Genomic DNA, 22,887 nt, shown 5'->3' on the forward strand with positions numbered 1-22,887 from the left:
GAGCTAATGTAGCTTAATAGGCAGCTCCGTTAAAATCAACAATATTAAAAGCATCTTGTGTTTTTAGAATCGGATTAACAAATAAGAAAATCCTTAAAATGATCTACATCAAATTATAATCAATAGAAGGATTTATCCTAATGCTTCGTCGTAGCTCTCAGCTACGGTACGTGTACGTAAAATGCATAAGTGATTACAGCTACATTACCTCTATGTAATAATACAGCCTTTTTTCTTCGTAGTAAAGGGAATAGTATCTTTTCTCGTATTTACTGTTTGACTGTTTGTATTACCCTAACACACCCAATATAAAACAAAAACCTTTTATATCATAGTTTAAGAAAAACAAGCATAATATATTTAATATTATGAACAGTTGGACTTGGAATGATTAGCACTTGCAGCGCCAAGACAAGGGGAGATAAAGAAGGAAAGATACAGGACACCTTCTGACCACGGAAGCCCAACGTGCACATCATGCAGCTGATTGAGCAAGATTGACGCTGACAACCAGGTGATAGGCAAGACATCTACAAGCCCATGTCTGCAACACCAATCAGATCAAATGGCGGGACATCTTGTCTTGCCACAAGGAACATCTGATAAGGGGGAACTCACGACCAAGAAGTGAACACTCAGCACTCACGTGGCGCTGAGGAATTCAAAATCCTTAACTCTCGTTGCCCTGACAAGTAATCTGACAGCAACGCCCAAATCCTCCTGTCCAATCCACAAACAGACAATAATCCTAAACACCCATACACACCCTTCTTCCGGACCACAGAAAGACTGAATGTTTAACTAATCGAGTCATTTTTCTCAGGAACCTTTTGTTGACTTGTGACATGATGACCCTGGATCTAGTTTGCCTCCTCGCATAGGCTTCTTTGCTGTTATGCCTTAGAGTTTGATCACTGTCGATCCGAATAACTTGTCAACTTGTGTTTCAAAGCCCTTTTCCAGCTTTCAAAATGGAGTCAGTACAAAGGGTTAAGACAAACGTGAATGCACTTAGTTTGGCCTTTTGGCCGGATGGTTGGCATTCCGGGCCATTGGAGTTGCACTTGCACGGTTCCGGCGGTTCAGCTGGTGTGATTCCGGTAATCTGGCTGAGAGGTCATATTCCTTCAGTAGCAATGGTACGACTTACATCTAAATTATTTTTCTTTATTTAGCCCTAATACGTACTACATTACCACGACAATAGTAGTCCTTCTGTTAGTGGACCCTCGTCCGTTGACAGCCTAAATCTCTCGTAAATACTTCAAAATACTCATCCAAAACTACAACCAGTGACATCAGCAACGAACAAATGCTATGCTAGCACGCAACGATTTGCACCATAAAGAACTTAAACGTTATGTCAATGTCAATAAAAAGTCGCTTTTACAGGCTCAAACCAGAATTACATTCATTAACTTGAAATACCTTTCTGTGGATTTTTTTAACGATTTCCGACTTCGCGCCAACGTAGTTAGGCACAAGCTTGCAACAGGAGAACTGATGTGATTTTCAAAACAAAGCGTGTAAAGGAACAATTTGTATTTTACATGCTATTTCAGACGACTCCTGGCAAATAGTGGGTAAATAATGATCCATATATATTCATTTAGACATTGTTATATTATACAAATTATAAATTAGAAAGTATCTTTTAGTGGTGCAACGATTAATCGATTAACTTGAGTATTTGATTAGAAAAAAAATATTCGAATTAAATGTTGTTGCTTCGAGTATTCGTTTAAAGTGGCGTTGTAATGGTTTATTTTGAAAGTGTTTGCATTTAGTTTTATTGATTAGGGTGGATACACTGCCTTCTGGTCTGCCTCTTTTCACATGGCTGAATCCAACTGCTCCCTGTTAAGACCAACATCAGCTAAGTTTTTGTTTGAGCCAATGTTTTTTAATGCATTCATAATGTAGTTTATAGGTATATTTAGCCGTTTTTGTTAAGAGCATTGTTTAAAAAACTAGAATTTTATAGCATTTAAGCTAGCGGACTTTTTCTTTGTAAGTTATCCAATTGTTCTTTTGTTGTACATAGATCCTCATTTAAAACAAAAAAAATATACCATTTGAGGCTCAGCTCAGGTATTTTAATTTTTCATTTTTCCTTATCCGATTACTTGATTATTCGAACTAACTAGTCCATCGATTAATCGACGACTAAAATATTCGATAGCTGCAGCCCTAGTATCTTTAAATCTGAAAAAATAACAAAAAACAATCTGGTCTTATTTGTCTTTTTTTTTTTTTTTTTTGTAGGGGAAACCCTGAACTACTTCTTCCTCTGGCCGACACGCATTCATCCGCCCAGCAAGTTGGGACAGCCATACGAGTCATAGTCCGCAAGTCAGGTCGAGCAGACACACAGTTTTTGTGAATTATAGTGTAGATGTTGTAAACATTTAAATTAAAAGTACATATTGAAGTCTTCCACCTGGCTGGTGTCAACTGGTGTGGGAATGAAGGAGGCCTGGGAGAGAAACTGGGTTGTTCCCAAAAGGTGCCGGATCCCTTCGTAATCCCTCTTATACTCCTTCACAGGCTCCACAAACATCTTCTCTTTTGGCAGCAGCGCCTCATAGCACGGAGAGTAACCAGCAGGAGGCAGGAATTTGAAATCGCCATGGCGACCACCCAGCAAGAAACGAACCCTGATAAGGCAAGAGGTGATCTCACAATATGTGACATGAAAATACAAAAGCTTCTGTTTCACAGTTCAACTCAGCTTTAGCAAGCAACAACCAACACACATCTGCTATGACATAATGAGGTAATAGGAAGGCATTCGGCAGAGTTCATGAACTTTTCCTTCCTTTGATAACTTTCCAACGAAACATACTTGACACCAGCAGAGAAGCTGATGACGGGGAAGAAGAATCCATCCGTGTTGAAGTCTTCAAACATGCCCTGCACGGGCTGTCCGTTGATTCTGAAGGACATACTGGGAGAGCCCAAGTCCAGACAACAGCTCACTACGTCGTCTGAGGTCAGCAGGTGCTGGTTAATAGAAGCCACTGCTCGAGCGACGCGGCCTAAATGGCAAGAGGTAGACACACACAGAGGAGAAAAGGTGGTTGTTGAAGCAGAAAATTCATTGTTAATGCTCGCCAGGAACATTGGCAACAGGGAGGGAGAAGGAGAAGGCTCATGATGGGGATGAGTCTCACGTGTCTTCCTTGGGGATTCTCACAGCTGAGCAATGCAACTTTGACAACAACAAAAAACAAACTTAATTGAACCCAAAACAGGTTCCATCGAATGCAACAGATGCTCGCTTATTTCCAAAGTGGTGATATGTGTTCTTTTTTGTAATTGTCTTAAAATGTATAAACTACAATGAAAAATAGATACTCAATGGCCACATCGTACTTTAAATGATGGATAGGTGTAATTTCGACACTATAGCAATGCACTATTCATTCATGTTCATTTTTTGACAGTGGCACCTTGAGCTACGAGTTTAATTTGTTTCCCGAACGAGCTTGTAACTCAGTTTTCTGTCAGTATATGTAATCAGTTTTCCCCAGTGAAATTGAATCGCCATTAATCCGTTCCAGCCCAAAAATAATCACTATCACTTCAATTACTGCCAGACCTTTTCAGAGCAACCAACCTCCTATCTAAAGGAGTTGAAGAGCATTTTGACGGATTTTTTCCATAGTCCGAAACCATCAAACCAAAGGATAGACTTTACCTTACACTGTTCTTAACTCATTCACTACCAAAGACAGATACAATGTTGTTTCTGATGTTCAACGGCTCATAACTAAAGAACGAAAAAGAGTGGACATGTTGTTTAGTAGTGACTGAGTTAAGCCCTTCAGATCGGCATTGAAAAAAAAAAAAAATCTGCACTGATTTGTACTCTACTCAAACACCAGAACAAAGTGCAATTTTTTTGGTCAGGAATATGTCATGCTTTGACTGGTTATTTATAATGTTAATGTTAATGTGTTTTTGATGAGAAATGAGCACTTTATTGCACGTTATCCTTTTTAAAGTTGCGTTTGGGCAGTCATTTTCAAAGAGCCAAAAATAGCAAAGAGGGCGTGCCAAACCTCATGATTTCATTTCGATGAGTAAAGATTCATCCAATCATTTTCCAGATGTGGCAAAAGATTCATTGTATTTATTGGTTTAGAGACGTGAATGTGTCACGTCCTTCAGTAACATGGTGGCGGAAAACTGTCATTGCATGTAATTGAATTTCCTATATGCGACTTTAAAATTAAGAGTTTTCCGGTAGAATATTGTCTATAAAAGTTGTAAAGCAAAAAACAAACAACAAAAAAGGAATGAAATGAGCAAAAATTTTTTGTAATGGGTCAATTATTTTTCGAACAGATCATGTGACTAGCACCTTAGACGGTCATTTGCTTTGCTTAGCCAAAACCACTCGAGGACCAGGAGATGGATATATGTAATTTTCAAACCTAAGCTTTCAAAAGCAACAACAACTGAGCAAGAACCAATCATTGAAAATCTGGACCATGAAGCACTAGAGAACACCGCTAAATGGTGAGGGGAGTTTCAATTTGCCCCACGAAAGACACTAACTGTACAACAGAGCATCCACCGGGGTCTTGCCAATGTAGTTACCCCCGTCCAAAAATGGTATCCCCTGGCCGCGGGAGCGCACACACATACATAAGTTATGAGTTATGCCGACTTAAACGATTCATTAAAGTCAGAAAAGAACCACAGTCATATTTTGGACATCGACGTTTATTAAACTGGAGAAACTCAATACAGGACTTGAATTACAGTAATAACAGTTATAGGTCATCCTATGAGTAAAACCGTAAAACATTGCCTTTTTTACGTTCAGTACGTATGTTACGTTATCAGACAGATTTTTTTTTTTTTTTTTTGACAGATGGGCCATGTTTTAAAACTTCGTAGATAACTACATCACCAAAACACGGAAATAAAGCAAATCAGTGCAGCTCAGTGGTTCCGCCCAGGGGAAACAATTTTTGACGGGGGTTACTACATTGTCACAACACCGTCGGGTGTACCATATTCAATGGATGACAATCTTGGCGAAAAGTATAGCTATCCTAAGCAGCCTGATTTAGAATTTCCCTCAAGAATGATGGGAAAGAAAAAAATGCTCATTTTCAACTTATTATCATAAATAAGTTAATTTTATTGCTGACACTGCGTTTCGGGGTCATCAACATTTTACCCACCCCACGCCTCAAAAGTCAAACTCCGCCTATGGTTAATTGAACAGCAGTAGAATGTTTCCGTTTCCCCCAAAAACCTCTAAATATGTACTCACAAACTGCATTTTCTTGCCAATTTCACTTCATATATTTGCTTAATAAAGACATGCATCTTATGTACTATCAGGCTTTGGTAGTGAAGAGTCCCACCTGACCAGAGGTGTAGGCCGTCAAAACTGTATGAGTAGAGATCATCACCGACGCCATTGCCTCCCCATCCCTCGCCTCCGCCAGGATAGGGGGCGTAGCCTTTTGTGTTAGCCCATCCCACCCTCAGGTGGGTGGATTCGCCCGTTACAAAGTGGTCCACCTGATCGATCACCAGCTCAAAATACCACTTTTTGTATTGGGCAGAGCCTTCAGCCACACCCAGGAATATGTTAGGCCTCATGCTAGAGTGGAAAGAAAAGATTGTGATAGGCTCAATACAGTGGAATTCAGATGTCTTGTTCGGGATCAAGATAGAATCTGTCCTAATTTTTCTAAAACATAAAGATCCTTGTATTTGTAAACCTGTTGTTACTCTAAAAACTTATACAATCATCCCTCACTTACCACTGTTCATGGGGAACAGAACCAACCACGTAAAGTAAAAAACTGAAGTAGTGTCACTCCCACCATATTTAACATACATTTTTTTGTGAATATATAATATCAATCAGTGTTTACTGTATAAAGCCCTATAAATGCATATAGAACATTAAATTGTTTGAAACGTATATAAAATAATAATATGAATAACACACATGAAATGTATAAAAAATACGTACTGTACATTTTCTCGCACTCATATTATGCGTGTGTTTAAGTGTACATACATACATAGATGTAAATAAAGTGTACACAAATATGTTTTTAGAACTAAAAACAAATCTGTGATGCACTAAGGGTGCGAAAGTTGAGCCGTGAAGTAGCGAGTGATCACTGTACTTAAAAGAAACATCCAAATATTTCAAATCGATATAATGTATCTTAAAGGGATCCTCGGACTTAAAGACTTCTAGGCTCTAATAAGCCACAATTGTTCTCTTTTACTAATACTGTATATGTTATTAGAAACAAATATATTATTGCCATTGATTTAAAAATCTAATAATATTTAATACGTGTTTTGACCTACGGAGGACCCCATGTTTTACGTGCGCAATGAACGCTGGGGGTGATGACACGGTTGGCCAGGACTGGGAGTGCTAGCTAGCAAGCGAAGCTAGTATGATGACTGGCATGATTTTTTTCACATTCTGCTGCTGGTCAGTTGTTTTGTTACAGAGATGTGGGATGAGTTCCCAACGTTGTACCTGCATCCAATTCCAGCCTATCAGCAGCAGTGTCTCTAAACTGATCCTAGGCGGCTTGCCGAGATATTGACTTGCTGCCATTTGATAGTTTGTATATCCTTTCGTTGTTAGTTTTTTCGTTTGTCTGCCTCTCACCGCGGTTTTCTGCGTTTTAATTCATTATTATTATTATTATTATTGATCCCGACATACTGTCACGGACCCTTTTTGTGTCTTCCTTTTTCGCGATCGCGTGTTCAAAAAACCCTTTTACGCAATCCCTATGTTATTGTTGCCTGCTTGCTGTTTGAAGTGAGCCGCATTTTTTAATTCCATGGTCAAGCCAGCCGCACTTTCTTTTCAGTTACGTTTCCCTTTCAGGTTTTACCGCACAGGCAGACGCAGAAAATCATGACTCCGTCAAGTGGAAGCGCTGTAGTCTAAGCGTTCGTCTGTCGCACGGGAAACACTGATTCGAATCCTGCTGGAGACTTTCATTTAATTGCTTTTGCTGCTCGTTTTGTGAAATATCAACAGTGCTGTCCTGCTCATCAATTTTCCGCTCGGGTTCAAATTTGAAAGGCAGAATCGACGTCATGTTTATGTAGCTAACGAGTGACACTGTGGAAGCACGGCAGCGCTACCCACTGTCGTCACCGCCCATAGTGCATTGGGTCGTCAACAATAATGGCGATCTAATAAAACAAATTTTTGAAATTTTATAAAAACGAAAACATTAATGGGGGCTTGTATATCAAATTATTATAACTCATACTAACATTTATTTTTCAAGAACTACAAGTCTTTTTGTCTGTGGTTCCCATTAGGAGTGGGAACCTCTTGGTACCTCACGATATGATACGATTTGCGATACAAAGCTTACGAGATGATAATCTGATGATATTGCGATACAACGATTATCGATACATTTGTAGAATATCCTAGAATGATTTTCCGACCAACAACTAATAAACAGAAAAACAAGCTTGTGCTGTGAATTGGAAAGAGTTTATCACTAGTAGACGTCCAGTCCATTTGAAATGGGAGGGTGGCAGCGACATTCGCTGCCATCCCTCCCACTTCAAACAGATTGAACGTCTATGGCCGGTATTGGAGCCAATGCCAGGCAATGAGGTAATTTTGGGCCATTTAAGGTCATTTACCTGTTGATTTTCAGTTACTTTCTGTTGATTTTGGGGTATTTTATTGGTCTCTTCCAGTTTATTTTGAGTTACAGAACAACAAAGGACCTGGGAATTACCCAAATGAATAGGCAGTGACTCAAACTGAACAGAAAATCACCTGTAAATGCCCTAAAATGAACAGCAAGTGGCCTGTAAATGCCCTGAAAATCAGACAGAATGACTGTGAATGCTCTAGTTTCAAATTAACAAAATTCCCAGTCAAATGCAGCCTCTGCCAATGCAGCCTTAGAGTTAACTGAGACACTATAATCGGGGAAGATTTTGGTAGCAACTTGTTGGTTCATTTTTATTATATTTTTTTAGACATTGACAACTTTTTAAAACGATATCTAAAATAAATACTAGTATAACATGACCCAAACAGTTCAAGCACTCTAATTGATGTGAAAAATAGACGAGACTTCCTTCACATACCTCTGAACATCGTTAACTAGTCCGGTCTGGAGAAGCAAGTCCCTTTTGGGAAGCAGGTTGTCACAGATAAGATTTTGATTTGCTCTCACGGCCACACCGTTACATACGCAGAGTGAGCATAAGACATCCAGAATCTGAAAAGGGGAAAAAAAATTCTATATAAGGTTCCTTTATTGTCTTAATAGTCTTGTCCTCACAGAGGTCAAAAAGCTAAATTTGAGATAAGACAAAGAGTTCAGATAAAAACAACAGGGTGCAGTTAATCCTGATCCAGCCGTCCTTGAACTATTGGATTTGACTTGTTCAATAAAGTAACACATAAATTGTTTCGCGGTCTAAATTGTCTTTGTACTGGGTTTAGTTTGTTATTGTCGCAAGGCAGCAAGTGAAAGCGAAGGGAATTAAAGGCTTAGTTGTGGGATTTACTGTCAATTTTTGGTGGGGTGAGTTTGAATTCCCAATAAACCTGGGGGCCAAATAAGATTCTGTCATTTGACACCTTGTGGTTGCGTCCGTGTTTGTACAGCAAAGAGATGATGGATTTGATGTGTCCTCTCTGGATAGTGTTCAAAGCCTCTGGACTTTCAATCAAGACACAGTGCAGAACTTCTAGGATGCCTAAAAAGTGCAAATTGTATATGAGTGTGGCACTTCCTATGTTCGAAATAAATCTTAAAAGTGGCAACAGAAAATTATTTTATACCTGATGATGACTCAAGTCTTTCCAGTTTGCTGACCAACCAGTCCAAGTTCCGAGAAAACTGGGTGCAGTTGTGTCTATTTCCGCGAATAAGTGCAGCTGAGCAACACAAAAATAGTGAAATCAATCAGCTAAATTATGAATAATGTGTTTGAGTGAAAAGAAATGAAATGAAAGAATTATATACTTTGACTATAATGCATCAGTGTTATTTCCAGTAGAGTGGAACTGCATACTCAGAACTATTTGGAATATAGAACTTTATTCATATACTGTACTAAGTTTGGGACACATTTCAGAAACACCTCGCAATACATTGTAAAACTTTGATCTAAATGAAAGTCAATCACAAAAGTTATATCTAAATAAAAAAATTAAAACTTTTTTTTTTTTTTTTTTTAATCTGGAAAAACCTAACCTATAACCATCTAAAGAACGGTGCAAGTATTTTTCATCAACCGTGGAAAGAAAAATAATCTGCCTCAGAGAATACTCTATGGCTCCTCACAAGCCTAATTCCTCAACACTACAATTCAAGGGCGTTGGAGTGATAATGTCTGCTAAATAGTTTAAAAGCACTTTGGGAGGAATAAGGAACATCTAATTGCTGTGCAAGGACATAATGTGTGACTCAAAGTCAGACTGTGAATAAGAACAAGTGGACTGCCAGGTTACATCGCACCAATGCATTAACACGCTAACAAGACATGCTAACATATTAAGCATGATCAGCAATCTCAACAAAACAGTTGATTAAACCATTTTTTCTTTTCACATACTTTTAGTACTCTTCAATTGTAGAATATACTAGTAAATCATTCCACTATAGTAATCTGTATTACTCCCATGGTGCCCCCCCCCCCCCCAAAAAAAAAACAGGCCCAAAATTTGGATTGGCGTCATTTTTTGATTTTTTTTTGGAGGGGGGGGGGATAAGACTGTAGCTATTACTGTGTTTAAATTATATCACAACATCATACACCATATCAAAAATAATCTATAAAATATTCCTCAGACTTCATAATGATATTGATGTGACACATTCCCCAGTCACTCAAGTAGAGGCTGTCCCAAACTCCGCTTCAGTTGGTCGAAGTCAGTCGCAGTTATTCTTAAATGCATGCAGCGATCCAATGCCGGATTTAGGTTGAAAAAGGATGAAAGCTGTACGGTACCGCATACAAACAGGAAGGATTGTCATAGGAGTGATTTGTTCGAGGATTCAAGGTAATTATTATATTTTTCGTATTTTGAAACGTGGAAAAAAATCAATGGGAGAAATTAACCGCTACGGAAGTGGCGTCATGATTCGCAATATTTACGTAAAATAAATGCTAACTGCCCTTTTTTTTTTTTTTTTACTTTTAACCAAGAATCGAAACGGTTTTACATCCATATTTACAAAAAATTCAGGGATATTAGCATTTATTCAGAAGAATTTTCAACGTAAAAATCTCTTTGTGGTGATAAGGCTGCGCCTCAGTTGCTTAAAGACTAGCAGCACATTCGACATATTTACGTAAAATAAATGCTAACTGCCCATTATTTCATTTTTTTTTTGCTTTTTTTTTTGCTTTTAACCAAGAATCAAGCCTGTTTAAGTCCATATCTATAGAGAAATCAGTGAATAAAGCACTTATTCATAAGAATTTTCAACGTAAAAAGCTCTTTGTGGTGATAAGGCGGCGCCACAGTGGCTTAAAGACTAGCAGCACATTCGACATATTTATGTATTTTTGTTCTTTGCTTTTAACCATGAATTGAGACTGTTTTACGTCCATATCTATAAAGAATTCAGGCATTTAAACATTTATTCACAAGAATTTTAAATGTAAAAAGCTCTTTGTCTGTGTTTCCACTTGGTCAGCTTTGACGAAGATAGGCCCCATATTAATCAGCCCCACATCGCGTACCATCAATATATTATGAAGTCTATGATTCTCTTTTATTGCAAAGAAAAGAAAAAAAATCAAGAAATGACGCTATTTGAGGCCTATTTTGTGTGTGTGTGTGTGTTGTTACCCTGTACAACTAAATATTTAGTTTTCACGCGGAATTTTCTCACACACATGCCAAGAAGCCTCTCATTGACCACATTTGTCCTTTGGATATGAGATTCAGATAATTTGGCAACTAGATGCAGATACAGTATAAAGTGCAACAGACTGCAGGTGAAAATGAATATCGAAAAACAAATATTTACTGAACATTATCTGAAATATACAATAAATAATTTTAGAAGGAAAAAAAAGATAAGGGTTAGGGTTAACAAAAGTAACTGAAATATTGAAACTAAACACAGTAATCTCTCCATATTCATATTTTATCCCCACAGTCAGTATTTTCACATGACAAAATGGCAAAATTAAAAATGACAAAATACATGTTTTTAAAAGCATTACCTTGTTCACTTATAGTTTCATATTTTTTACAGATGACTGCTGCGCTTGACAAATTACTGAAAAGTATGAAAAACCAATACCATAATTACCGTAATTTTTGGACTATAAGACGCACCTGGATATAAGACACCACCCACTAAATTTGGCACGAAAACGACATTTGTTCATAGATGAGCCTCACTGGACTATAAGCTGCAGCTGTCCTCACTGTATTATGGGATATTTACCCCAAAAGATATTATAAAGGTAACTTTTTATTTGACAGCGGCATAATAAGACTGTCATAAGACCAAATGAACCACCATGAAGATTTGAACCAATTGGCTGTAAAGCGTCATTGCTTTAAGAAGCTTCATTTAGTCATCTCTGCTCACTTAGGGGAGACTGTCAACCTCTGCTGCCACCTGCAGTCAACACTGTTGTCGTCCAACTTGCCTCCTAGCATGCATTGCATCAGAATTAATGTTCTGTGCTAACTATTTCTTCAGTTAATGTTCCAGTTTTTTCATTAATTTCAAGTTATGGTATTTGGTAACACTTTATTTGACAGTGGCGCCATAAGATTGTCATAAGACAATCATAATTATGACATGACATTGTCATGAGCATTAATGAATGCTTATAACAGATTGTGAGAGAATTTTATTCATGCTTAAAACACAACCATTATACATCATATTTTGTATGCTTTTGTTTTGCTTACATGAGAACATTGTAACAAAGAGCATCATTGTTATATTAACCTGTTTGAGTGTGCCTTCCCATAGCCTTGACTATTGTAGACTGTATCACAATATGCCTAAACATGGACTGTTATTTTACTGTGTTTTCCAATATGCCCTGAATGAATACAATGGGCGACTGTGGCTTATCAGACTGAGCTAATCATCGTTCTAGCCAGAGCCAGTGTTCAAGGTCATAACTTGAGGTGTTTTTCCCCTACTAGAGATGTTTTTCTGTAACTTGAGATGTTTTTACCAGGATATGCTATAGTAAGTTTCGGTTTTGTTTCTACGATGTCAACCCATAAATAGAGGCATGCCCTGCATTTCTCTCTTGTCCACATGCGGAGCGGACGCTTTGTCCGTGGCTCCGCGTCTGTACCCGAGAGCTCTTGTTCATAAAGCCTTCGAAGTAAGCAATCCATGGTTGGGGTCTGATTCATTTCTCATCGAGCTATCGAGTTGACACTTGTCTTGGAGTTCAAAATTGAATTTCCCTGACACAGATGTTTTTTAGTGCCATCCAGCAAATTATTTCACTTTTGAATGGATGTAAAATATCTGAGCTGGATATAAATGGAGTTACAGTACTGACATAATTTGCCATATGACATTTGTCATAAATATGCAGTAATGCCCATGATGGTGTCATAATTATGACACCATCTTCTTATGGTCTTATGGCAGTGTTATGACCCCGCTGTCAAATAAAGTGTTGCCTATAACCCCATTATATCAACAAATAAGCCGAACTGGAATATAAACCTCAGGATTCAAAATGAAGGGAAAAAGTAGCGGCTTGTAGTCTGAAAATTACGATAATGACTGAAAAAATGATCAATAAAATGAGTAATAATTAGCAAATCTCCCCTGAAAACAATTTAAAACTACAAACATCTCAACTAATTAAAAATAAAAATCCAAAATTATAAAAACCTAGGGTGGGACTTCCTGCATGGCTGAGCTAATATGCATTTGAGGTTTGACATGGCATAGGTTTTCAGTTTTTAGCTTCTATTCACACAGAACTTTTTTTAGTATGTGTGTAATGTTTTTATTTATTTATTTTTTTGAGGCACCGGTCTATCTAGATTTTAGTTGTCCAGAAATGACAAAGTTTATTTTGAGGACACACCTCTAAAACTTATTTATCATCTACTGGGCGATATATGCTTTTGGGGGCCATATCGATGCCTGTACAAACAAAGAGTGAATATCTTCCAAATAAAACTGGACTGTTTCTGCAATAAATAATCCTCAGAGTATGCAGTGCCTGTATGCTTCACTACATATGTTTATTTTTGTCCAGGTGCAAGATGGTGAGGCTGTGGTGATGAATGCAAGGGCAGTCAAGGAGAGCTGAGGGTGGGAAGCTGTTGATGACAGCAAAACAAATTAGCTAAGACAGAGTTGTCTAAAGAAGAACTTCTCAGGGTTACACAGTTAGCATTCATGACTCATTACAGAACCCACGAGAGGAGGCTAATGTCAGCACCTGTGATGGCTGGCCTTTTCTCAGTGGCTATATATATATATTTTAATGCAACAGTCTGCTTCAGAGAGGAATGTGACCCAAATGCAGACATTCTGTCCAGGGAGGGAGGACACAGAGGTGAAACAAGGGAAGAGTGGAACAGTCAGCGAGCGTGTGAAAAGTTAAAAGGAAAGGATGGAGGAGGAACACGCCTGAGGAAGATGAATAATGCATGTCTAGCGAGGGTCGACAGCTGATGATGCCCAGAGATCCATCACTCGAGTCCACTTACCGAGGAGCTCATAGAGGAGGTTGAGGATGTCCTTCCATGCGGCCCCCGCCTCCTCCCCGGCCATCTCCCCAAAATGGGCGGCGCTGTTGTACAGGTTCATGCGGTCGATGCATTTTGACAAGAGGGTGAGCATGCCCTGGGTACAAAACAATGGGCACAATTATGATTAATCGATTTAAGGAGAACAGCGCTTTGCTTCACTTTAATTAGTGTCATTTTTGGAGTCAAATAACTGTTTGTACTGCAGCCAAAAAACATAGTGGATATAGCATTACAGAACATTGTGTTCTGATGAAAATTATGTTACCCTTAATTACTTTGGACGGACCGTAATCCTAAAATTAAAAACCACTCTTAACCTAATAGACATAAAGCACACACTCCCTGAACCCTCATTTGGTATTGCGGGATATTCACTTGTAGAACGTTGTTGTTCTTAAGTAGGTTTTGATGAATCTGTACTTTTAATTATTTATTTTTCTTATTACTTTTTTTTTTACTGCTGCTTTGATCTTGATTTTTGTTTTTTTACTTCTAATTAAGTACTAAATGAGTCGAATCAGCACTTCTTTTGCCAGAGTGTTTGTTGTTCTACTTAGTACAGTACTTGTTCCACCTCAGTGCACAGCTAATTTACTCAATTTATTACATTTTTCAAATATAATTCATTTTTGTGTATAGTATAGCCTGCCCACTCAAACATATTTTCTGTTACCCAGTTATTATATGCTCCCACATTTGTTGGTATCCATGCTCAAAAAATGAAGCACATTATTATCAACATTGTAATTTGTATTTCATCAGGTTTATACATATTTTTTAAAAAAATGTTTAACTGCACCATACTATTCATTTCATTTAAGTATTGAAATTTCTGAGGGCATGAACACATCACTCTACTCACACGAGTTTCACGGAGCTCAAATGTGTATAAAACACCTATAAATGGAAAACTATCGGGGCACTCATTGTGATATTTCCAGAGATTAAGTAATAAAGTGAAGATGAGGAAAAATTGGATATATTTTGCACATTACACCTTATGTTTTGGAAAGAGCCCAGAAGAACAGAATTTTGTCCATAAAATGAAATCGGCACAATCATAATAATATTTTCAGAGAATCAACACATCTTGTTGACATTTTTTTTTTTACTTACAATTTTTTTTTTTTTTTTTTTTTTTACCAATATCTGGCCATGTTACAGTATGACAGCAGACACCAACACACACAAACAAATGTGCAAGGGTGGCTGCAAATGTGTGAATTATGGTGAATAGATCTTCTCGGGACAGCTCATCTGTATTATTTTTTTTCTTTTTTTAATTGAAAAAAAAAATCCGCAACGGATTGAGGGCGCAAAGTAGTGAGGGATCACTGTATGTATGAATCAGATTAGGGAATTTTTTTTTTTCCCCAAAGTCCTTAGGTATCTGTTAAATGTCTACATAACACAGTATGTACCACTATATAATGCAAAGATTTCAATTTGCGTGCATTATTAGAATTCGATTAATTAAAATAATAGTAATTGACACTGTCATTTAACAAAAATGAAATACTGTATATAGTAAAAATGGTTTGTGGCTAGGCATGTGCCGGTATCAGATTCTGACGGTATGATAACCTTAAGCCAAAATATCACGGTTTCACGGTAATGCAATTGCATGTGTTACTTTGAGATATCTGGGTTTAATTAATTAATTAATTTATTTATTCAAATTTCAATTGAACAGGATTTTTATTTTTCAAAAAAAATTAGCAGATTGGAACATAAGTATAATGTTAAGTTAAAATAAATAAAAAATAACAATAACTGAAATATTCTAAATAAAATTAAAATAAATGCGGTCCTTTAAGTGAGCAAAAACCCACAGCTCAATATTTTTACCATCAGAACAAAAAATAATTGAATTATTTTCCATAAAAAGCATGTGTGTATGACTCGTATCATGTTTACATTAAACACAGACAGTTGCCAGAGAAAAAAACCACCACATTTACCACCGCTAAACACATTAAACACGCTGGAGTTACCTCTCGTAGCTGGTGGGAAACGCTCATGCCAGTGTTTACTAACCTTCAGTTTTGTATAAATGGAAAATCATATTGGAGATATTGCCTCCTCGGCAGCCACCCTCCGCAAACATGTTTTACAAGTCGCTTGGCCCTCCTCCTCTAAGCTGCGACTGTCTAACTTTTCTGTAGCCGAAGTACAGGGTGTCCATAAAGCCTCTTTACCGTTTCAAAAATGTATTAAAAATGCAATTGATTAGATATTTTATTCAGATTTGTTCTATTGTATTCAGCGTTTATTGAAGTTTTTTTAACCTCTTTTAATACACATTAGTTGCAAGAAACACATCAAGACGGTACTCGATTTCTTGCCATGTTCGCTGTAGCATAGCCTCATCAATTGTGGCAATGGCATCAGTAATCCTTCGCTTAAGGTCAGTATTGTCCCTTATCTTTGTTCGATACACGATATCTTTAACATAGCCCAATAGAAAGAAGTTCAGGGGAGGGATACAGTGGGGCAAATAAGTATTTAGTCAACCACTAATTGTGCAAGTTCTCCCACGTGAAAATATTAGAGAGGCCTGTAATTGTCAACATGGGTAAACCTCAATCATGAGAGACAGAATGTGGAAAAAAAAAAACAGAAAATCACATTGTTTGATTTTTAAAGAATTTATTTGCAAATCATGGTGGAAAATACAGTAAGTATTTGGTCTATACCAAAAGTTCATCTCAATACTTTGTTATGTACCCTTTGTTGGCAATAACAGAAGCCAAACGTTTTCTGTAACTCTTCACAAGCTTTTCACACACTGTTGCTGGTAATTTGGCCCATTCCTCCATGCAGATCTCCTCTAGAGCAGTGATGTTTTAGGGCATTCGTTGGGCAACACAGACTTTTAAACTCCATCCTCACCCCACGGCGTCAAAATGATAACAAGAACGGGGAGCAAAAATCCCAGAACCATACGGGGGGACCTAGTGAATGACCTACAGAGAGCTGGGACCACAGTAACAAAGGCTACTATCAGTAACACAATGAGCTGCCAGGGACTCAAATCCTGCACGGCCAGACATGTCCCCATGCTGAAGAAAGTACAAGTCCAGGCCCATCTGCGGTTCACTAGAGAGCATTTGGATGATCCAGAAGAGGACTGGGAGCATGTGTTGTGGTCAGATGAAACCAAAATAGAACTTTTTGGTAGAAACACAGGTTTTCTCGTTTGGATGAAAAAGAATACTGAATTGCACCATACCCACCGTGAAGCTTGAGGTGGAAACATCATGCTTTGGGGCTGTTTTTCTGCAAAGGTACCAGGATGACTGATTTGTGTAAAGGAAAAAAATAATGGGGCCATGTATCGAGAGATTTTGAGTGAAAATCTCCTTCAATCAGCAAGGGCATTGAAGATGAGACGTGACTGGGTCTTTCAGCATGACAATGATCCCAAACACACAGCCAGGGCAACAAAGGAGTGGCTTCGTAAGAAGCATTTCAAGGTCCTGGAGTAGCCTTGCCAGTCTCCAGGTCTCAACCCCATAGAAAATCTGCGGAGGGAGTTGAAAGTCCGTGTTGCCCAACTACAGCCCCAAAACATCACTGCTCTAGAGGAGATCTGCATGGAGGACCAAAATACCAGCAACAGTGTGTGAAAAGCTTGTGAAGAATTACAGAAAACGTTTGGCCTCCGTTATTGCCAACAAAGGGTACATAACAAAGTGTTGAGATGAACTTTTGGTATTGACCAAATACTTATTTTCCACCATGATTTGCAAATAAATTATTTAAAAATCAAACTGTGATATTCTGTTTTTTTTCCACATTCTGTCTTTCATGGTTGAGGTTTTACCATGTTGACAATTACAGGCCTCTCTAATATTTTCAAGTGGGAGAACTTTTTTCACAATTAGTGGTTGACTAGATACTTATTTGCCCCACTGTATCTGGTGAACATGGCGGCCAAGGAATTGGCCCATCCCTTCCAATCCATCGGTCTGGAAATGTTTGATTGAGGAACCCACGAACATGCAGCCCCCAATATGGTGGTGCACCATCTTGCTGAAAAATTATTGTTGGTTGAAGGTCATTCAGTTGTGGTGCCACATATTCAGTTAAAAGGTCAAGGTTAACATTTGCAGAAATTGATGTCTCGATGAAGAAAAACCCACAAATGTAGTGTATTAAAAAAACTTTGATAAACACTGAATACAACAGAACAAATCTGAATAAAATTTCTAATCAATTGCATTTTTAATACATTTCTGAGATGGTAAAGAGACTTTATGGACACCTTGTATTCCCACACTAGTGATTTCGTTTTCTTCGATGGTGGAAAAAGTTCTGGAGTTTTACCTCCTCCAGCCATTGTGTAGCAGAGCTGACTAACTGACACTGAGCAACAACCGGTGGGGGAGGGTTGAGCCTTGCAGCTGCAAGAGAGGGATTTCTCCGTGCATTTTTGAGACATAATAAATAGCTAATACCGTAGGGACGGCGTGACGGAAAATGTTTGCTGTTTTGAAACCGTGACGTTTAGATACCATGGTATACCTTGAAACCAGTAATCGGCACATGTCTACTTGTAGAGGCGAACTTCGTTGTAATATATAGAGAACTACTGTATATGCCAACCCAAGACATTAATGCATCAATTATGTACGGCGGGTTGCATAATCGAGTTAGCACCACTGCTCACCTCCTCTTTGAAGAGGTCTTGGCGTTTGATGAGCGAGCGCAGGAGACATTGCTTCTTCTCATGCTCTAGCTCAGAGTCAGGCTGCTTGAAGTATTCAATCAGGTCATTCAACGTTTGTAGCACCTCCTTTACGTAGCCGGCCACCTCCATGGACACACCCGCGGCGGTGCTGTCTAAAGCCCTTTAGAGAAGATTGAAGTATACAGAAGAATTTGTACTGCTTTGTGTCTTTAGTGCATTTGAGCACCTAGTGTTCTACCGTTGGTGCTCAAACTTCCAGAAAGCCTACTTGTTAGTCATTACTTGATGAAGTTGGTGAAGAGGAACGTTGTATTGCGGATGTTGCGAGCAGCTTGAGACTCCTCATGTTGACACCGTTGGAGAGTCAGGCCGTCATCCATGTGGCCCTCAGAATGTAAGCAGGCCTGTGTTAGGAAATAGAGTGTTTAGATTACAAGTTTCGAACTCAAGGCCCAACACATTGTTGTCTGTGATTCTGCTAAATGAAATCAAATAAATGTACTTCATGTTTTTAATGTTGAAATAGTGCAATCACTAGTCAAAAAAAGCTTTTTCATTGACGTGTTTGAAAGTAGTTTGTTGTGGATATGTAACATTAAGGTGATAGTACATTTACAATAGAACACTGGCTTACTAGTTACTGTTTTTTCTGCAATAAAAAGTGCATCTGAAACTATTTTCAAATTTCTCTCAAGCAGCAGCATTTAAAAAAAAAAAAAAACCGACCTCTTTTAAGAGTGGTTATGTTAGCTTTCGTGTGTATTTGCCAGATTTGTCCGCGAAGCTGCACCAATAGGAAATTGTTTTTGGGATACTTGTAAAACTTGTAGTTGTGTTGCTTAGTAGGGAAGTTGCTAAATTACAGTTTCATCAAACTTTTGATGAAAACATTTTTGTATCTTGTCAACACCAGAGATAGCATTTACGGCAAAGTAAAGTAGTTATAAATAATGCTGCACCAATACCGAAACCAGTATCCTCCGGGGGGGATACGGCACAAAAATGGAGCCATCGGTATCGGCGAGTACCAAGAAATATGGCGCCGATACCATTTATTTGTATGACTTGAATGCAGCCTTCTTTCTCCTGACACTCACTACACTCTGTGTTGAGTGATGACACGTGATCACTTTGCATGCCAAGCATCTATCGCTATTGGCCTGTTCCAGACCAATGAGAGCAGGCCAATAGCCGCTCTTAACCAATGCCAGGGCAGCTTTTTCATATGTAGGAAAAACAAACAAACTAGGAGAGGAAAATTGTCGGAGGGCTAGAAATATTTCAGGAAGAAACACCGTCGAGAACAATGGCTGCATGCAAGATTTGCGGCCTGAAAGTTTCGAGAGGTGGAGTCATATCGGAAAGTGTCAATACCTCGAACCTGATAAAACATTTGAAGATGAAACATATGAACGAACACAAAGAGTTTGAGGCTGAAACAGCAGGACTGCTATCCAGAGGATAGGCAGGACCGGAGCAACAAACCTTGCTCAGTTCAGTTCATCTACTTTACTTTTATCATCGTTTACTGAAAGAAATGCCACAGTAATTTGAGACCTGTTTCAAAAGTAGGGTTGCCACCTTTCAGATATAGAAATAAGGGACGCCCCCCTCGCGCACAAAGCCGTACAGGCAACGAAAAAAAAGGGACATCCCCAAAACTCCTAAAATGCATAAAAATGTATTTTTATATATTCCGTACTCGGTCAATGAGGAACGCAACTTTTATTTCCAAATTCGGAACGATTCCTTATTTCAAAGGACGGGTGGCAAGCCTATTTAAAAGTGCTGTAGAAGTAAGCAAAGTAAGCTAAGCTAAGCTAAGGGGCAATACTGTGTGTGTGAGAGAGAGTCTCGTGCGTGGTTTGAATTTATGCATTGCTATAAAGATGGAGTTATGTCGCTGCTGGTGCACAGAGAGGGAGGCTGATAGAGAGTTTTTACACTATGCTGTGTATACTCAGGGTCTGGTATGCCGTTCCGGTAAAAGCTCCGGAGCCGAAACAGTGCTTTAATACCGAAAATATGACGGCAACCGTCAAACCCCAATGTAAAAAAAAATTTTTTTAAACTGTCATGCTGTCGCATACGTATTTCGTCTCCAAGAAGAAAAACGATATTCATTATTTTTTTATTTGACGGAGTTCTGCTGTCCAGCGTCTCATTATGAGTCTGACGAGTCTCATCAATGTGCGGATGAGCAGAGCAAACCACGTTGGACTCAATTGTCCGTTCAGTTGGCTGACATACTGACATGTGATCAGCATGGATAGTTAGCTCTGACTGGTTCAAATGCACATGCTTTCTGCAACAACAAAAAAAGGAAAAAATTAATTCCTTGTTGAATTAATGCAACAAAAAGGGCAACGCAACAGAAAATTGATCAGATCTTTAAGAGAAAAACTGAAGAGGCTTATTTATTTTATTTCATTTTATTTGCTCTGATGGAGAGGTTCAGAACATCTTCCATATTTACATATGTGCACTTCGGACTTATTTTTGTTTTGTGTTTATGTTGGGCTACCTATTTCCTTATGATTTAAAAAAGTCAATGTTTGCAGTATCTTCTAAATATATTCAATTTCACTGAGCATAATTTTAGTCATTTGTACTTTTTGTTAAAAGTTTTTTTTTTTTTTATAATAAAGACAAAAGTAAGTCAATGTTTACATTAGCTTCAATTTTAACATAAAGTAGCTAAAATTGAGGTTTTCCATTTCGATGTAAGTAAATGAGGGACAACAAAAAATTAGGGGATGGAGGTTGGTGTTACTGGTGTTTTTGTTAAGTGTTATTTTGCAAATCATTGGAAAAAATACAATTTTGAATATAGGTATAGTAGGGATAAGTCTAATAACTACCCCAAAAGCAGTTTTCTTTGCATTTTAGTGGTTTTCAGAAAAAATAAAATAAAATCTGGCTCCATTGTGACCTTTATGTCAGGGAGTTCAAGAAATTCTAGCCACTTCACACCTGTGTATACTGTATATCAGTGGCATATTAAACATATGTTTTCACAAATCACCAAGTCTAATCCACAGCCACTTTTGCATACCATAGTAAATGTACATGCATATAATTAGAGCACTATAGCATTTACAGTTGTAAGGCCTTCATGGAGGTATACATTCTTTGGATGCCCATGTTAATGGTTTGGGCTCATATTTGACTCACTGTAATCAAACACTCAAATCAAGAAGAGGGGTTAGGGTGGTGTAAATTGACCGTAGTTACCCTAATCCGGTATGTCCGACCATGTCAGGTGCCTTGGTGTGGTGCCAAAGCTCCAGGGACTGCCAGGCAACAGAACAAGGTTTGATGTTACTGGATGTGTGCCCAGCAATCACCAGAATTCCCCATCTCACGCTTACTAACTGTCAAACACTGTGGAGACCTTTAGAGCACTTTAACTAAGATGCTGTCTCGCACCAGGTGGAAAGTCTGGTGGAGGTGAAGTTAGCATCCAGTGTGGATTGTGGTGATAATTACAGTGGGATTTAACCAGGTTTACATGGGAATATAATTTAGGATATACTGTAGCTAGGAAGGATGGATAGGTTTAAAGTTTCAATGTGAAAGATGGAAGCATTCAGAATTTGACAGGAAAGACAGGTGTAAGATGTAATATTGCCACAGGTATGTGACACTGTTGGGAAGCCAAGTTGTACAGTGGAACCTCAAAGGTTAAAATTATTCTATATCCTGAAGTTGCTCCAAATCAGTCTTCGTTTAACCATATCAGAAAAATAAATTTACATATACGGCGGAAAACAGACAGGGCTGAAAAAGCAGTTTCTGCTCTTGCACCCCTATTCAAAATAAAATGCTGTATTTTAAGCAAAAAGAACTGTTGTGTTTGGTAGAACAATACGTCTATATGCTGCCATAGGTGTTTCATTGCGCATTATGCCCCCGCACTATTTTTAATTTGGCTGTTTTACCCTGGAGACCCCTGCTTACAGACACCTCGCAACCGCTTTTGTTTCAACCCAGCCATAAAAAGTAAGTAAGTAAGTAATTATATTTATTATTTGACATGTCTATAATTTTTAGCTTAGAATCATTAATTGATGTCCAATATTTAGTTTTTTTTTTTTTTTAAATGAGTTATAAAAAATTATTCACTCGCATATTTTAAACTTTTAAACAAATTTCTCCACAATGAAAATAACAGTGTCTGTAAATAGGTCACGGATATATACCTAATAGCTATCGCTTAATTGTATTTTTTTTGTTTTGTTTTGTTTTGTTATTGTTGCATTTTCCCCAATATTTTAGATGATAATCCATCTAAAAAAAAAAAAAATGTTTAAAAGGTTCATATTTGAAAAAGAAAATCTCGACCACTCCTTGATGTTTGCGATTTCTGCATCGCGACCCTTGTTATTACCCTGTTTCACCCATAAAATCCCAACAAAGTCCAGCTGTGGCC

General features: G+C 38.1%; 1 protein-coding gene across 5 annotated transcripts in view; it reads right to left on the reverse strand.

Annotated features, from left to right (window-relative positions):
* ryr3 (ryanodine receptor 3) overlaps positions 1–22,887 on the reverse strand; it is a 200,600-nt gene that overhangs the window by 108,892 nt on the left and 68,821 nt on the right. For all 5 annotated transcript variants that reach the window (XM_057823386.1, XM_057823389.1, XM_057823385.1 and 2 more), the window contains 9 exons: positions 18,738–18,859; positions 18,435–18,615; positions 13,721–13,856; positions 8,834–8,929; positions 8,630–8,748; positions 8,131–8,264; positions 5,385–5,626; positions 2,846–3,038; positions 2,441–2,657 (listed from right to left, as the gene is read on the reverse strand). In XM_057823386.1, coding sequence (XP_057679369.1) covers positions 2,441–2,657; positions 2,846–3,038; positions 5,385–5,626; positions 8,131–8,264; positions 8,630–8,748; positions 8,834–8,929; positions 13,721–13,856; positions 18,435–18,615; positions 18,738–18,859 — 1,440 coding nt within the window. The remainder of the gene's footprint in view (positions 1–2,440; positions 2,658–2,845; positions 3,039–5,384; positions 5,627–8,130; positions 8,265–8,629; positions 8,749–8,833; positions 8,930–13,720; positions 13,857–18,434; positions 18,616–18,737; positions 18,860–22,887) is intronic.

Source organism: Corythoichthys intestinalis, chromosome 19 (genome assembly GCF_030265065.1).
Source record: "Corythoichthys intestinalis isolate RoL2023-P3 chromosome 19, ASM3026506v1, whole genome shotgun sequence".
Taxonomy (NCBI): Eukaryota; Metazoa; Chordata; class Actinopteri; order Syngnathiformes; family Syngnathidae; genus Corythoichthys; species Corythoichthys intestinalis.